The sequence below is a fragment of the Vulpes lagopus genome, chromosome 5 (genome assembly GCF_018345385.1).
Source record: "Vulpes lagopus strain Blue_001 chromosome 5, ASM1834538v1, whole genome shotgun sequence".
NCBI classification, from domain to species: Eukaryota; Metazoa; Chordata; class Mammalia; order Carnivora; family Canidae; genus Vulpes; species Vulpes lagopus.
The window spans coordinates 25,047,535-25,065,520 of NC_054828.1; the positions used below are offsets into that span (position 1 = coordinate 25,047,535).

General features: G+C 40.3%; 1 protein-coding gene across 50 annotated transcripts in view; it reads right to left on the reverse strand.

Annotated features, from left to right (window-relative positions):
- Positions 1–17,986, reverse strand: part of MAP4K4 (mitogen-activated protein kinase kinase kinase kinase 4) — a 189,681-nt gene that overhangs the window by 88,209 nt on the left and 83,486 nt on the right. For all 50 annotated transcript variants that reach the window (XM_041755967.1, XM_041755963.1, XM_041755974.1 and 47 more), the window contains exon 3: positions 15,396–15,452. In XM_041755967.1, coding sequence (XP_041611901.1) covers positions 15,396–15,452 — 57 coding nt within the window. The remainder of the gene's footprint in view (positions 1–15,395; positions 15,453–17,986) is intronic.

The following is a 17,986-nucleotide window of genomic DNA, read 5'->3' on the forward strand; positions in this document are numbered from 1 at the left end:
TTCTATTTCTACAGCAAGTCAATTCAGTACCTACTGTGTCCAAGATGGTGGTGCTAGGCTGCATGACTAGCTCTACACCCAACTGGAGAGAGATATTCACTTGGAAACTAGTGAGACACAACAGAATACTAGAAGAAATGAAAATAAGGGGCACCTGCAAGGTTCAGTGGTTGAGCGTCTGCCTTTGGCTCAGGTTGTGATCCGGGGGTCCTGGGATCAAGTTCTGCATCAGGCTCCCTAGAGGGAGCCTGCTTCTTCCTCTGCCTAGGTCTCTGACTCTCTCTGTGTCTCTTATGAATAAATAAATAAAATCTTTAAAAAATGAAATGATGGGGATCCCTGGGTGGCTCAGCGGTTTAGTGCCTGCCTTCGGCCCAGGGCATGATCCTGGAGTCCTGGGATACAGTCCCATGTCGGGCTCCCTGCATGGGGCCTGCTTCTCCCTCTGCCTGTGTCTCTGCCTCTCTCTCTCTCTCTCTCTCTCTGTCTCTGTCTCTCATGAATAAATAAATAAAATCTTAAAAAAACAAGAAATGAAAATAAACAATTTCTATGTGCAGCAACATGAATGGATCTCACAAACATAATGTTAAACAAAAGAAGCCAGACATAATAGTACCATATGGTTCCATTTATATCAAATACAAACATAAGCAAAAATAATCTTTCATGTTAGGAGTCAGGATACTGGTTATTCTTGGGGGCAGGGAGGAATTACTGACCGAAACAGGGCACCAGGGGCACTCTTAGGAGGCTAGCAATGTCCTGTTTCTTGATCTAGTTGCTGGTTCTTGAGTAGATGTGTTCACTTTTTTGAAATTTGTTAATTCTAATGTATGCCTTTCTCTGTATTCATGTTATACTTCACATACAAAGGCAAGTAGACACAGTTACCCTTGAGAAGTAGGTTCTTTAAAATCTTTCCAAACCTGAAAACACACTGCTACAACACAGGTATATTAAGGAGAAAGAATAAAGGTATCTGAGAATGTCCAGACATAAAAGAAACAAGATAAACTGGCACAAGGTTCTCAGGCCTTGTGAAAACTCTGCTGGACTTCAGAGCCCCCAGACACCGTGACAACCATGAATCACAGATCACAGTAGCAGTCCAGGCCTAGAGGCAGGTTTCCACCTCCTCAGGGCTTGCACTCTGTCGGAGTGGACGACAAATTAGCAGCAGTGAGTACTACTAAGAGGAGCCAGCAGATCAATTTCTTTCACCTCACCATGGCTTTGAATAGAAGCTGACAATTATAATGATCCGAAAGATCATTGAAAACCTCTAACACATACTGAATAAATACAATGCCCAAGGTTCAAAGGGACATATTTGAATCTGTAAAAAAAAATTAAAACAAAACAAGCTTTGGGGCAGGATTACAGTTATAATATAATCTAGGCTTTGTTAAACCACATCAGCATGTAGAGTTATAAATCTAGGAGAGTTGCATCTGTGGCACAGCCTAGCTGTTATGGGGACTAGGCAGAGAGGCTGTTCTCTCAGAGTCTGCTCTTTTGCCAAAGGACAGCTTGTTGGGGTAGCTTCCTGCACTGCTTAAGGGCCATGTGTGGATTAGCACTGCACCCACAATACTGCCAATGTGGAAGCTAAAAACTTAGCCAACCAACCAGTTATTTCTCTAATCTTGCTTTAGATCATTCCCACTAAAGTCAACACCCTTTTCTATAGGTAAGTACAGAAGTCAGAATAATTAGAAGATATGGATTCTGTCACTAGAGATTTCTCATTTTCCTTCTCTCAGAGTATGATTCTGAGGGGAGGAGAGGCAGTAAGGTTTCTCCAAACAAACAAGTAAAGCTTTTATCCTAAAAGCTCTTTCATTGTCATAGTAACTATACGTTCTCACTGTGGATTATCACTGGACATTGACAGAGTAAGAAAACAAGCAATTTCAGTAAGTTTTATTATATGGGCAGTTTAGTTTAGGCTATGAATTTATACTCAGTACCTATAAAAAGAATTTAAACTGGAAAGCAGCTATTGGAATTAACTTTAGAAAATCAGGTCTGGTGGGGTTAAGGAGGTCCTCTTAAAAAAGGGTTACCATTTTAAAAGGTAAAGCATTTCAATGGAATAGGCATGGGGTATTTGAAACCTGTTCTTTCCAATCGTACTGCTTCACCATTTTACTACATCTCAAAGGGTATCTCAGGATACATAATTAAAAGATTAATAAAAGTTTAATTTTCAAATAGTTTCATAAACAAAAGCACACATGTTCACACACACACTCATACAAAACCATTAACCAACTACATATAACTTCTTTGGGCTTTGGATTCTTCACATAAAAAAAGAAAAAAGACGAACTCTAGTAGATTTCTAGTATGTGTCACAAGACTGACCATTCATTCAACTATCATTCATGAAATGCCTTCTATATATGCCAGGCACTGAATTTGGTACTTGGGATGATGCATCACTGAAAACAATTAACAAAGATCCCTGTTACCATGGAGCTTATATTCCAGGGTGAGAAGGGATGAAATGGAGCAATGGTAGAGGAAAGTGATATACACTAAGTATAATAGGCCAGTTATACACTGTGTGATGGAATTGGAAAACATACAACAAGGTATGGGCATTAGGGGTTGGTTAGAAAGTGCCACTGGGCATGAAGGTGAAGGACTGGGCCATAAGGTCATGAAAGGGGATGAGGGGAACAATAGTAAATGGGAGTAGGAGCTCCCTGGCAGGAGAAAGAATGAGCAAGCCTGTGTAGTTGGGGGCGGGGGGGGGGGGGGGGAGTAGGAGAGGAGGTATGAGACAGAACAGGGCAGGAGGCAATCTGATGAGTACTGTCAACTACTCTAAGAGCCTGGGATTTTTTTTTTTTTTTTTTTTTAATGATAGTCACACACAGAAAGAGAGAGGGGCAGAGACACAGGCAGAGAGAGAAGCAGGCTCCATGCACCGGGAGCCCGACGTGGGATTCAATCCCGGGTCTCCAGGATCGTGCCTTGGGCCAAAGGCAGGCGCCAAACCGCTGCGCCACCCAGGGATCCCCAAGAGCCTGGGATTTTACTGTGAGCTCAGTAAGGAATCAGTGATAGATTCCGATCAGACTTTGTTTCTAAAGAATCACTAGGCTGCTATACTGAGAAAAGAGGGGTGGACAGGGTGGTGGTGGGGGGGGCAGTAGTAGTAGAGGCTGTAGTGGGAAGGGACAGATCCGTATGTGTGATAGTTTCTTACAGACTGCTAAAATTTGTTAGGAGTTTCAAATATACAAAAGTAGAGAAAACAGTATAATAGACTCTCCTGCACCTATAATCCACATTCCATAGTTATTAATTTGTGGCTTACTGCCTCCCACTGGCCACCAAGGGCAAAGATTATTTTGACACAAACTGGGTATTGTTCAAAGGAAGGGAACACTAACAGGATTTCCTAACGAATGAGATGAGTGTTATATATATTAGGCAGAGTAGTCCCTAGACTCCTAGGCTTTTTTGGTTTTTTGGCCTGAGCAAACAGAAGGTTGGGGATGCCACCAATTGAGAAAGGTCAAGGCTGAAGGAGGAACACGTCTATGGAGGAAAGACAAGGAACTCATATGACATACATTGAGTTTGGGCCATTAGACACCCAATTAGAGATGCTGAAAAGGCAAGTGATAAGTGAATGTAGAGTTCAGAAGAGTCTGGTCCCAGGACCTGAGAATACTATCACTAAAAGTCCTGCTTGTAAGGGTCTAAGATGTCAGGAAGGTTTCCACCACTCCCAGAATTGATAAGAGTGGCTCACCATTTCTAGATGGTTTGAACAATGTGGTCTATTGTTGAACCCCTGCTTTCCAGCCAGGAGTCTGAAATTTTTGGTACATATCAGCAGATGTGCTTATGTGACCAGCTCCAAATAAAAAATCTGGGGTACGGAGTCTCTAATGAGCTTTCCTGCCAGACAACAACACTTCACATGTATTTTGACAACTTATTACTGGAGGAATTAGGCATATTCTATACGACTCTAGTGGGATAGGACTCCTAATAGGTTGTGTCTGGTTTCCTTTGCACTTTATCCCATGTGCCTTTTTCCTTTGCTAATTTTGCTTTGTGTTCTTCCATCGTACTGTACAAATCATGGTTGAGGGTACTATATGTTGAATCCTGTGTACTCCCAGTGAATCATCAAACCTGAGGATGGTCTTGAGAACCTCCAACACACAGCTTTTTCAAAAAATTTGCTGGGAATAGAAACAGGAAGGGAGATGTCAAGATGAAAAACAAAATTTTGCACTTATAGCCCAACAATTGGAAAAAAAAAAAAGCTGGTGGGGAAAGAAGATGAGATTTTTAAAAGAACAGGGCCCATATTTTGAAACTAGCAATTTAGGTTATGCAGATTTTGCTGTGACTTTTTTATTCAACTACTTACTTAGAAAAATGTCTTTGATTCATGTAGCAACAGAACTTACAGAAGTGGCCTGGAGAGTGCTCATTAACAATTACAAAGAGCATCCATTCAAAGCAAGTTTTGTTTTACCAAGAGATCAAGAATAGCTCCTTCTAGAGCATAATTAATTTTCTATTCTACCCCGGATCTGAGGATAGTAGGTATTATTAAAAAGACTAGGTGTTCAGTAATGGTTTTAATGAATGAATTAAGGCAACTTCATGAACAGTATTAAAACAAAACAAAACACCCCTGCAAATCATGGTTGATATTTGCCATTTCCAGTCCCAAATGAATCAAAACTGCATCTGACCAAAGCAATTAGTACTCTGTCATACTTTTGGTAAGAATAAATGAAATTTTTCTCTATTTCTTTTTAATATTTAAAATTATCCCACAAAGTAACAGAAAAAACATATGATTATAGAGTACAATAATACAATAAAAATATACTAGGACATATCTATTAAGAACTGCATCTAATTTATTAAAGGTATATATATTTTATGTCAATGCCCAAAACACTTCTGTAAATTCTGCTTTAAAACTGCCAGGACAGGGGTGCCTGGGTAGCTCAGTCAGTAAGCAACTCCCTTCAGCTAGGGTCATGATCCCAGAGTTTCAGGATGTGAGTCCTGCATTCAACTCCCTCCCTCCCTGCTCAGTGGAGAGTCTGTTTCTCCTTCTCCCTCTACTACCCACCCCTCTTATGCTCGCTCTCTCTCGCTCTCTCTCTCTTGAATAAACAGAATCGGAAGGAAGGAAGGAAGGAAGGAAGGAAGGAAGGAAGGGAGGGAGGGAGGGAGGAAGAAGGAAGGGAGGAAGGGAGGGAGGGAGGGAGGGAGGAAGGAAGGGAGGAAGGGAGGAAGGAAGGAAGGAAGGAAGGAAGGAAAACTGCTAGGACATTCTTTCGAAAACAGCAAAGCTAAGCATTATCCATGGGAAGGGCTCTGTCCTAAGCCTAGAAGGTCTATGAGAACCCTAAGAGTTACCCCTTAACAAAGAGTTTCTAATCTAGTACAAACTCCCTACAGTTTCTAGTCTAGTACAGAATAATAGAACAATAAAAATGTGCGGAAACTGTTCTCTAGGTGGTTGTTAGAACAGCACTAGAAAATTACTCATAGGGCCAGACAAAAGTAATTGCCAACGAGATACAGTGATGCCTATAACCAGGGGACAAAGAAGCCACCTGATGCAGAAGCCTTCAGGAATGAAAAAGAAGAAGGCCACCTGGGAGAGGCCAAGAGTATCTAAAAAGGAGAGTAAAAAAAGTCTAGGAGTAACAAAAGTCTTCAGCAAAAATGAAGAAGGAAACAACAACAAAAACCCTCATTTACTGTGTAAAAAATTAATATGCTAGACACTTTACATCTATTCTATAATTCTGACAAAAGCCTGGAATTTTTATTCCACTTTACAGATGAGGAAACTGAACTTTCATTAAACATAATTCTAGGCCCTAGTCCAACAAAGGGTGTTACTACTGTCTTGGGTAAAAGCCAGCACAGGACTATTGAATAAAGAGGCTGACTTTCTATAAGGTTCATAAACTATAAATTCATCTTGAAAAATATTTATAGGCCTCAAATTTATAAGAAAATATTTCATAAGAAAGAGTAGAAAAAAGATAAATCATTTTTATTAGTTCAGTGACAATTCTAAAAACAAAACCCAAAAATGTACTGTCTCTTTCTAATCACTAATAATTTTAAAGGACTCTTATTTTCTTTCCTTAGAGGGATGAAATTCAAGTGTGAAGAGATCAATTCTTATGGCTAATGTATAACATCTATGATTATTCTTAGTATTCTTATTACAAAGACTGAGAATGCTAACAGGATCACAACTTCAAAGTCCTCTATGGCAACAATATATTACTATAACTTTCCTGGACAATGAAAACAATAATGCACATCTATTACAAGCTTCTCCAAGCATCCACCAAAATTAGATCACCTGTACAATTCATCAAAGATCTGAGTACCGGGACACTTGAGTGCTCAGTCAGTTAAGTGTCTCCCTTCAGCTCAGATCATGATCCCCAAGTCCTGGGCTGGAGCCCCACATCACACATTGGGCAACCTGCTCAGCAAGGAGTCTGTTTCTCCCTCTGCCCCTCATCCCATCCATGCTTTCTCTCACTCTTGCTCGATTTCTCAAATAAAATAAAATCTTAAAAAAAAAAAAAAAAGATACCAGTACCTACAACTTACAAGGTATTGCAACTTATTTGCTGCATTAGAACCTAACTACAGACCACCACTATACGATGTTTCTAATGTGAACTAGGATATATCATGATTGCAATGAATGGAAGACTGGGATGCTATTTTGGCAATAAGTGAAACTTCAAGCAGATCACTTTTCTGAATATCAACTGTTGTTATCCATCAATAAAATGAAGGCTTTTCAACATGAAAAACAACATGAGGTATATAGCTGACCTAGTTTAAATCATCCTTTGCTTGTAAAAATCAGTTGCATTCTTAAAATGAATTAATCCAAAATAGAAACATATTCTCTGTCAATAAAAGAAAAAACCCTAATCCTTAAAAAAAATTTTACTATCATATCACCAGCATTTAAAACACTTCAACAGGGATCCCTGGGTGGCGCAGCGGTTTGGCGCCTGCCTTTGGCCCAGGGCGCAATCCTGGAGACCCAGGATTGAATCCCACGTTGGGCTCCCGGTACATGGAGCCTGCTTCTCTCTCTGCCTGTGTCTCTGCCCCTCTCTCTTTCTGTGTGTGACTATCATAAATAAATAAAAATTAAAAAAAAATAAAAAATAAAACACTTCAACAAGTACCCATTTGTTGAGAAGTTCACATCACCCTTCCTATCACTTTGGGAAAAGAGGATTGATGGATTCAAAGAGGAGTAGGCTTCACAATCAGGAAGGCTTGGAAACGAGTCCTAGCCTTCGCTCTTTCATTCTAAAAAGAGAGGACGATGCTATCTGTCTCCAAAGTCTACTGTGTGTAATTCAAGCAAGTGCCTGTATCATACCTTACGTGATAGCTGGCACAAGTCTTCTAAAAAGGGCAGCCCGGTGGGGGCTCAGCAGTTTAGCGCCGCTGTCAGCCCAGGGCCTAATCCTGGGGACCTGGGATGGAGTCCCATGTCAGGTCCCCTGCATGGAGTCTGCTTCTCCCTCTGCCTATGTCTCTGCCTCTCTGTGTATGTATGTGTGTGTGTGTGTGTGTGTGTGTGTGTGTGTGTGTCTCATGAATAAATAAAATCTTTTAAAAAAAAAAAAAACCCAAGTCTTCTAAAAAATGTTAGTTCCCTTAATGCATTCTATACTTTTCCCAGGCAATCTTCTTTATCACCTTAGATGAATTCTAATCTCTAGTACATTTTTTTATAAAAAGAAAGTATTAGCAATAGCATAATGCTTACCCTGGCTCATTTGTATAAGGTTGTTGTATGTTTACTTTATTCTATACCAGGTTGATATCAATGGAGATATCAATTAGAGTGATATCATCCCCCTCCCAAAGAGCAATGAAAAGTGGGTTTTGGAGGTAGAAGAAAAACTTAACATTCTTATGTACAGAGCATAAAGATATCCATACAGCAGAGAAACAGATACATAGGTATTTTAAAATTTCACAAAGGGTGATTAGGAAAAATATCTTAAAAGGCTTCTTAGGGAGGTGATAATGAAAATAAGGCTGAGAAATACTGCTGTACTTTTTGAGGATACAGTGGAATTATTGGTTCTCAAAAATCAGTCATACTTTTTAATTAAAATAAATCAAAATTTAATCAAGAGTTTTTCTTCAATAACTTATACCATTAATAATAATAAAAAAGAGGTATGACTTGTGATCTTTATCTACAGAAAAGCTGACTAAGGAAAACAATCCTAATTAGGAATTGCAATCTAAGATCAAGATCATTTAAATTAAATTAGAAGCTATCAAAAGTAAGAAAATGCCAATAAGGAAATTTGGCATACCGTAAACCTGGCACATCAGTTTCTCTCTCAGTGGCAGAGAAAGACAAGGTAGCTTGTTAAGAAAGGAACAAAACAAACAAAGAAAGAAAGAAAGAAAGAAAGAAAGAAAGAAAGAAAGAAAGAAAGGAAGGTAAAAAACAGAAGACAAGGAAAGCAAAGTCTATTGGGGGCAGGGGTGGGGGAGGTGGAGGAGGGCACCCAGCTGATGACAGAGCTGACACTAGAGCTGACACCATCTCACTTGATACTTGACCAGCCTTTCCCTGACAGCCCCCGGCCATGATATGATGAGTGGGCCAGAGCCAGGGGAAGGCTAGGGAGAAAGTGCCACCAGTTGCCTGAATGGAAGAAGCCAGAACCAAGCTGTTAAGGCCTGCAGCATTTAACTAGACTCTGAGGAACAACGGGATGGAACAAAAGGATGGAACAACAGGTCACAGAGTCCACAGAGATCTCTCCCTCCCTTTCTTTTGTTCTTATTTTCAGTCTAGACAAGAACAGCACATTTGTGATATTGTGCTCCCCTCCAACTGAAAAGAGAGAAAACTGTTCAGCCTGGTTTAACTTGCTTAACTGTTAAGCAAGCCTGGCCTTGCTTTGTCACTGGAGTAAGTCTGTTTTGCTCTCTCGTCAGAGCATGAAGTCCATAAGAGCAAGCAATGTGTCCCCCTGCTCTTCCATGGACCTAGCTCAGACGGTGCTCAAACACTGTTCCGTCAGATATGATCTTCACTTGCTTAGCACTGGTGGGCTGCTTCTGGGGCTCCTACCTCTCCAATTTGATGATAGGCAGAGGCTAGGGTTTTGCTGGCTGTTCCAGGCAAGGCCATGTTTTCACAAAGCTTTTATGCTTTAAATCCCTAGGAACACATTGCAAGGAATATGGAGGGTACGCAATAAAATCTGCCAGCTGGCTTCCTGCACCCCAATGACCATCAGGCCCAGCATCTTCCTTTCCTCCAAGGAATATGCCACAATTACCAACCACAAAGTTTTGGTCCTAGGATTAAAAAAAGTATACTCTGGCTGATCTGATAAAAACAAACTTTAGAAAGGAGAAAAATGATCAAGACTCTTCCAGTCTTTAAGGTCCAGATCAAATCAGTTCTACTTAGAACCTAATGTTTCAAACTATTACTACTTTCAAAGGCTCATTAAATTGAGAATCAGAGATCTGGATTCTAACCCCTGTAATCTAACTAGCAATGTATTCCTGAGCACGAGGTGCCAGTGTCTCTGAGCTAGAATTCTCCACCTGTAGATATGAGCGGCCAGCTTCTTTCCTAAGGTTCCATTAAAGTATGGGCTTTCAAACTTGAGTGTACAGCAGAATCGCCAAGGAGGGCTTGTTATGACCAGATTGCTGGGTCCTAGCCCCAATCTAGAATTTCTAATGCAGTAGTCTGGGTGGAAAGTGAGACAGCGCATTTCTAACAAGTCCCCAGGTATTGGTGCAGGTCCAGAAACTGTAATTTGCTAATCTACTACTTTAACCCCATTTCATGCCAAAATGGCCAAGTGGAGGAAAGACTATGGGACTGGCCAGGAGACTGAAGTGGATGCAACACTCCCAGTCCATGGAGATGTACTGCAGTGAAACAGCACTCCACAGAGCACCATTTCATCTCAGTTTGACATGAAATACCACATATTAAGTTTGCCTCTGTTCTCTCTGCATCACCCCAAGAAATGTTTTGTCCTACTACCTTGCCCAAACAAATGACAAAAACAAATAAGGGCATTGTAACTATATGGCAATACAAGGGGTTGAGGTGGTCTATCACCCAGATGATCTAGAGTAAGCTTTTTAAAAACTATCAAAATGCATACCTTTCTATATGATTTTGACTTGTGACCAATGTAAATGATTTACACATTTAAAAATTAATCTGGAGAAAAAGCAAGCCCTATAAATGACTCAACAGAAACTGAACTGAGCTGAATAACAAATTTATGAGCCATACAGAGAAAGGAAATATTTCAAGTAACTTCTGAGCATAGCCTTCTGACTACAAATCCTTAAGAAGTATATTCCAAGGACCAAAAACTTCAGAGAAGAAGCATTCAGATACTGGTTTCTAAAGATACTTCCCACTAAAAGGAACAACAGCTCTTGAGACAAAGAGATTCCAAATCCTAGCCAGTGAGCTTCAAATACCTACTTGTGTCAGAAAATACAGAAGTACTTAGAGCTAAAGGAGTCATGACAAAGGGCATGGATTAACTCCCATAGCCAGATGAGGTACAATTTGATTAAATAAGCAGTAATAGCTTTAATTGATAAACACATTGAATAAATAGAATTGCCAATGTCTATAGCAATATCCAGAAAAAGAAAGACAAAGAAGGGTGGGAGTAGCTAAGGAAACTCTTCTTTATAGACTGATGCTAAATAACATAGAAGACAGAATCTAAAAGTCATCATTTCACTGTAATAACTAAATCAGGAAAGAATCACCAAATGAATGCCAAAACAATTAGTTAAAAAGCTGTTGATGAACAGAATATTCACACAGTGCCCAAGTATTGCCCTGGAGATTATTAACAAAGTTTGAAGCTAGCAGTACATCCTAAGAGGGGAGAGCTCTGGTTAACTCCCTCTCCAATCAAAGATCAAACTTGGCTTCACTAATAGGGAGACAACTAGAGGGCTGTGACTCCTAACGTGATACAACAGGAAGGATCTAATACCATGAATGAGGTATTCTTGCCTACACACACACATATATACACACACACATCATCTAATCGAGAGTCTTAAGCTTCCCAACCTAATTTCCAGTTTCCAGGAAATGTAAGAGGGAGGGACCAGTTAAAGCACAACACAAGGAAACAGGCAAATCCAGAATGTGGGATATTTTACAAACTGGCTGGATTCTTCCAAAAGCCAATTTCTTAGAAAAGAAATAAAATGAAATGAAATGAAACGAAACAGGAGGGGCCAGGAGGATATGGAGGAGCTACCAGACAAAAAGTGAGTCAAAAGATAACCAGATGTAATGCACAAACCTTGGCTGCACTAGGATTTGAAAAATGTCTGTAAAAACATTCTTGGCACATTTGAGGATATCTGAATAGACTGAACATCAAGTGAAATTCTGTAAGCATTAATTAATTCTTTCAGGTGGTGTTATGATTATATGGAAGATTGTATTTTAAGAGAAGCACACTCAAGTATGTACAAGAGTCATGGTGGTGCCACAACAATACACATACAACACACATACAAAATGTTAACAACTTCAGAGTTGTTCATTTAGGCATTGGCCTAGGGGCGGTCTAAGAGCAGAGTGACTCAGAGTGTTCATTTCTTCTACAATTCTGTAATTATGAGCATTTTCATAGTAAAAAGTTCAGGGGAAATTATTAAAATGAAAACATATTCTCAGAGATAAATCTTCCTTTATGAGTTTATGGACCCCAAATTGAGTTACTGATCTAACGGATTTATCTTCTTACCTTCCAGAGCATTAATTCAAAGTAATAGAATATCCCAGAAACTATCATTCCCCATGTTAAGATACGAGGACTGAAAGGAAGGAGTTTAACAAGAATCCAACAACCACTTCAATCAAGTTTCCCTGAAAACAACTCAAAAACATACATACACACAAGTGCATGTCCAAGTGGGGAAATCTGAACAAGCTCTGTGGACTGTATCAGGCCCAATTATCAGTGGCCTGCACTGTTTTGAAGCCATGTATAACAGTACAGGCTTGTTTGCTATAATCGAACACTGGAGTATGAGTTGAGTCCTTAACTTGTAAGAGCAACTATTTGCCTTGCTTGATTTTGCATAAGGAACTCAGTTACAAAGATGCTACTACCACAGCAGAAAACTGGGTACAGGGTACATGAGACTCCCCTATATAATCTTCTGCAAATTCATCGAATCTGTAATTATTCCAAAAACAAAAACCACATTATAGATCTCATGTTCTGGTCTTCTCCAGTTTGAACATATCCTTAACATGACTTCTTAAACCCTTCCCACAACCACTCTGATAAATGACAAGCTTTCTTTAAAAAGAGCCTTTCAAAATCCTAAAGATAGTCAATTCTTAAAATTGTGAAAGTCTGAGAAGAAATCCAAAAAGATTGCTACATCAGCTGCAAATTCCCCCTCATTCCAGCCTGCTCCCTCCTGCTCTCAGACCGCCCCTAGGCCAATGTCTAAAACTTTACAAGCTGGAAGGCCCTTGATGTGAGGGGCAAGGATATGTCTTCCAGGGTACCAGCTGTACAACATCCTCTATCCATAATCAACACTCACTGTGAGCCCTGACTGTGCCCCAAGCTATAGCACAGAGGTCACTCTGTATAGAGGTCACTAAATAAAAACAGCACACAAGAAACATTACTGAAAGGCCAATATGGTAAATGGCTGATTTGGTTTGTATTTGTTCTGAAGACTCACCATCTGGTTTTCATTTTACCTGAACACATGGGTTTTGCTTAATTATTTTTAAAGGAGTCCTGAAAATGCATTTGTCCAACATTGCCTGATTCTGCAGGCAAGGAAATACCTTTTGTATACAACTCAACAAAAGTGGAATACAAAAGGCATCCATCACACACATAGATATGTATTTCATAGCTATGCTCACAGAAAGATGATTAAAAGAAACCAAAGCACCAACAATAGCTATTATTAAAGTAGCAGTATTTACTTTAAAAAAAAAAAAAAGCAGTGACCATATTATTGAGAAAAATGCAATTCTCGGGGCACCTGGGTGGCTCAGCTGGTTAAGCGTCTGACTTGATTTGGGATCAGGTCTTGGTCTCAGGGTCGTGGTACTGAGCTCTGCGGTGGCTCTACGTTCAGCAGGGAGTCTGCTTAAGACTCTTTCTCCCTCCACACACCACCACCTCTCACATGTGCACATGCTTGCAAGCTCTCTCTCTCTCTCTCTCTCTCTCTCTCAATAAATAAAATCATATATGTATATGGAAAGAAAAAAAAAGAAATGCAACTCTCAGAACTTCCAACTGCTTTGTAAAATTCCAAAAGCTTACGTTCAAAATGGTGTCTCATCTGCTAGTAAGTAAGTCAGGAAGTGTGTTAATAAATGCCAAAGAACAGAGGCTCCAGCTAGACCATTTCCCAATGCAGCACCAGCATCATGCACAGTGGCAGGAATGGAGGCTTGACAGGAAGGTGCCAACCATCATTCCATTCACAGAGGGCACTTCAGAAATAACTTAACTGCTGTATTTAAATTACAGTTAGGTTAGAAATTCTGCTCCTTCACTACTCTTTAAAATAATCTTAAAAATAATATTTAACTGGAAAGCATCCAAGATAGTGTCACTATAAGGCAACAGAACAGTCCATTATCATAGTATGTTACAAGATTCCTTAGGCCATTCAACCAAGCAATGGGTCCTTTTAATTTTTTTTATAAAAAAGATTTTGTTCATTTATTCATGAGAGACACAGAGAGAGAGAGAGAGGCAGAGACACAGGCAGAGGGAGGAGCAGGATACCCGCAGAGACCCAGACACAGGACTTGATCCCAGGACCATGCGACCACAACCCGAGCAAAGGCAGACGCTCAACCACTGAGCTACCCAGGTGCCTGCAATGGGTCCCTTTTCATTATAAAGTCTCTAGTATTCTCTGTGGCAGAAAAATGAGAGCAGCCATTTCATAAAATGTCACATCTTCAAATATTTGTATAAAGTTCTATCAGTTGTCTCATAGTCCACAGGCAACAGTGTTTTCTAATTCGTACTAACAGTGCTCGCTTCGGCAGTACATATAATTCGTACTAACAAATATGCATATTGGAGATGAGCATGTTTTGGGAGACCAAGGGTAGAACAGGACCATGGAGGAAATCTCTCTAGAATACTCAACTGTACATCTGAGATCAGTTCAGTCATTATCTCCCTAGATCAACCCCAGATTTGGGGAATATTATTGTCTGATTTAAAGATACCCAATTAAGGACGCCCGGGTGGCTCAGCTGGTTAAGTGTCCAACCATTCATTTTGGCTCAGGTCATGATCTCTGGGTCATGAGATAGAGCCCCTGCTTGAGATTCCTGCCCTCTCCCTCTGCCCACCACCCTCTTCTCGAAAGAAAGAAAGAAAGAAAGAAAGAAAGAAAGAAAGAAAGAAAGAAAGAAAGAAAGAAAGAAAAGAAAAAAATTTTTAAACGATATCCCAGATCCCCACGGCTGCTAGCTAACTCTAGAATCTATGATAATGATGGTAAATCTTATTTATAATTAGGCAAGTTAGAAGCAACCATGAGAATGAAAAGTAAAATTTCAGATAAAAATAATTTAAAGTAAGATGGATTTGGTTCACTGCAGTCTATGGTTATCTTCAAAAAGTTAAATATGGACTTGTGCATGTATGTACATGCACAGGGACATATACACTTACTTTTGTGTGAGTTAATTTCTCCTCTTTCCCATCTAAAGCTACAGAGTAAATCCTCATGTGACCGTTTCAAGAACTATTTTTTGCTACTAAATTTTGCCAACAATCTGCTCAGCATTCTAGCAGATGTTTCTGTTTTCAAACCTCTGGGAACTTGGCTGGATCTGTTTTCTTTCCCCATGTTAAAAATAAAAGAAATGGCCCAAATGTGGCCTAATACCCTAGAGAAGTCTTTCCCCACCCCACACCCCCTCGATCTCCCTATCCATGTGACCTCCATGAGCCCTTCTCAAATCTTTACTTTTCCATTAGAGATGTTTCCAATTATGGTCCATTAAGTTGCCAAGGATGACATCACTCCGTTTTTTTTTTTTGGTTTTTGTTTTTTGTTTTTTTTTAAGAAAATGCTACTGATTCCTAGTTACTTGGGGGACCATCTGCAACAATTTAAGCCAACTAGTCTGCTGGACCTTATGAACCCACAATGTCACAGGGGGGCAATTTGTTCAAGATCGATTCTACAAACAGAGTAATACTATTACATTGGGGGTTAGAGGGATGGAGGATCTTATTTTTTATATAATGATTTCTTTAAAACTATTTGTGACCCAACCATACCTCAGTGACATCCATAACTTTGATGGCCGCCAGCTGACCTGTTTTAACATGTCGACCCTGAAAAACAGAGAAAAGAAAGATAATTGGCACCACGTTTTTGCAGGATCATTAGAACACAATGGTTGCAGTTTCAATAAATCATCTCTTTTGTACTTTTCCCCAAAAGTGATGATGAAATAGTCTCGTGCTCTCCAGCAGAATATGGGTTATAACATCAATGAACCACACTTAATAAACAAAACAAGTAGTAGAGACAGTAAGTTTTGATAAAGTATCAATTTCTTTCTTTCTTGGGTTCAATTTACATATCATTACCTCTCAACCTAAGCAACTTAAATAATATTTTCTTCTATACATCCGGTTGGCCAAGTTTTCTTTCTTAACATTCTGCATAAATAAAATGACCCAAAAAAGCCTCTAGATATTTACTGTTAAAAATGAATAGCAGTCACTTTTCCCTGGTGTACTCCCAAGACCCATTACTTGATTTTATGAAAGTTATATCAAGCTTCTTATTTGAAGCTTTTCTACAGTCCCAAAGTGAGGTTGAGAATAATTACTCAAAATAAGGCAGTGCACAAAGAGATCGGGATGATGCAGAAGGAGAGAGTCTTCTTACAGCTACAGTATCATTTCTGACCTAGGACCTAAAACTCATTTTTTTTTTATGATAGTCAGAGAGAGAGAGAGAGAGAGAGAGAGAGGCAGAGACACAGGCAGAGGGAGAAGCAGGCTCCATGTACGGGGAGCCCGATGTGGGATTCGATCCCGGGTCTCCAGGATCGCGCCCTGGGCCAAAGGCAGGCGCCGAACCGCTGCGCCACCCAGGGATCCCTAAAACTCATTATTTCTATCCCTGAGCATTTCAAACCAATGTGAGGTCATTCTCTCACCCAGGTGCACAGGACTAGATTTAATTCCTGTCAGCCCTGACCTTTCCATCCACTCTTTGCAGTGCCCTGATGGCCATTTCTCCGGCGAGTAACACAGAGCTACCCAGATCTCCTGAGCTTGATTTACTTCAGGACTTTGTGGACAATGGTTCTTCTTCAACAAATGTAAAACAGAAAGAATGTTCCCGTATCTCCTAAGAGCCTGCCTCTCTTGTGGTCTCATGATGAACAGTTATGAACTTTAGAACTTGAAACCTGAGGAAATCTCTCCAGTTAGTCTGGAAAGCTTATCAAGGAACTCAAGTTGCATCTAGGACAAAACACCACCATGAAAATGACACTGTATTACAAATACATCTCAACTGTATGTGGTCACGGTGGTGTGGAGTCCTGCAATGGCCCAGCAGTTCATGAGCAGGAGTTACACAACTCTACAGGTAACCAGGACAAATAAAATCCACAGGCCAAGAACCTTATCCCAACTCTCACCGACCTGCAGATGCCACCACCTCCCTCTAAACTGAACTACCTTCCTGGTCTTCAAAAGTGCCACCATAAAAAGGGGGGCACCATTCCAAAAACAAACACACACTTGCAGTTCAAGCAGTCTTAAGTTCTGCTTCTGAGGGGAGCAGGCTGGTCCCACATCGGTCCACAGCCCAAGGAACCCTGTCAGCTATTCCCCAGCTACCATTCCACAAGCATGCTTTTCTAGTGTGGCCAGCCTTGGCAAACATAAACTGTCCCCTCAACTGTGCCTTCAGTACTCCATCATCACATCTTCCCCAACATCCTCAGACAACCCTCCCAGACAGTCTGGCACTCCCTCCTGCATTCACGGCTGAGTAACCCACAATCCTGAAAGAAAATGCTGCCCTGCATACAGGTTACCATACAGCACACAAAATGATCTAAGAAGCCACTCGACATCTACAGAAATTCCATCTCACAGATACACAGAGTGGAATACAATTGTGTGTCAGAAAGTAGTAATTTATGAATATTATATGGGCTCCCACACTTCTGATTCTATTGCCATTTTTTCCTACCTGTCTGTCCAAGATTCAGTATCTTTTGATAATGCCCATCCCTGAATTACTCATTTAAAATGTCTGCGTAGGGACGCCTGGGTGGCTCAGCGGTTGAGCGTTTGCCTTAGCTCAGGGCATGATCCTGGGGTCCCAAGGAGTTCCGCATCGGGCTCCATGCATGGAGCCTGCTTCTCCCTCTGCCTAGGTCTCTGCCTCTCTCTATGTAGCTCTCAGGAATAAATAAAATAAAATCTTTTAAAAATTTTTAAAAATCCCATGATTATGACTGGTTAACACAACCATGAAGCCAAACTGTGATTTTCTCAAATCCAAAAGCAAAGAGGAAAACTTCAGACAACAGTATTGAGTAATCTTATAGTACTTTCTGTATAAGGAACACAAAGATCATCTATCTCCTGAGCACCCAGGCAGTCCTCATAACTGGAAACACATACCTGGTTACTCTTCCTGTAGCGAGGTTATTTCCAAATTACTAAAGCAAATTTCTTGCTGACAGAACCAAATGATGAGAGAAAATGTCAGAAGAAAATTGCCCCCAGATCTGCTCTTTTTAAGAGGTAAATAGCACTACCCTGGGAATGTGTTAGGTGATATGTGGGGGAGGGGAAGGTCTTCTCAGAATCTGATATGATAACATAAGATCCTT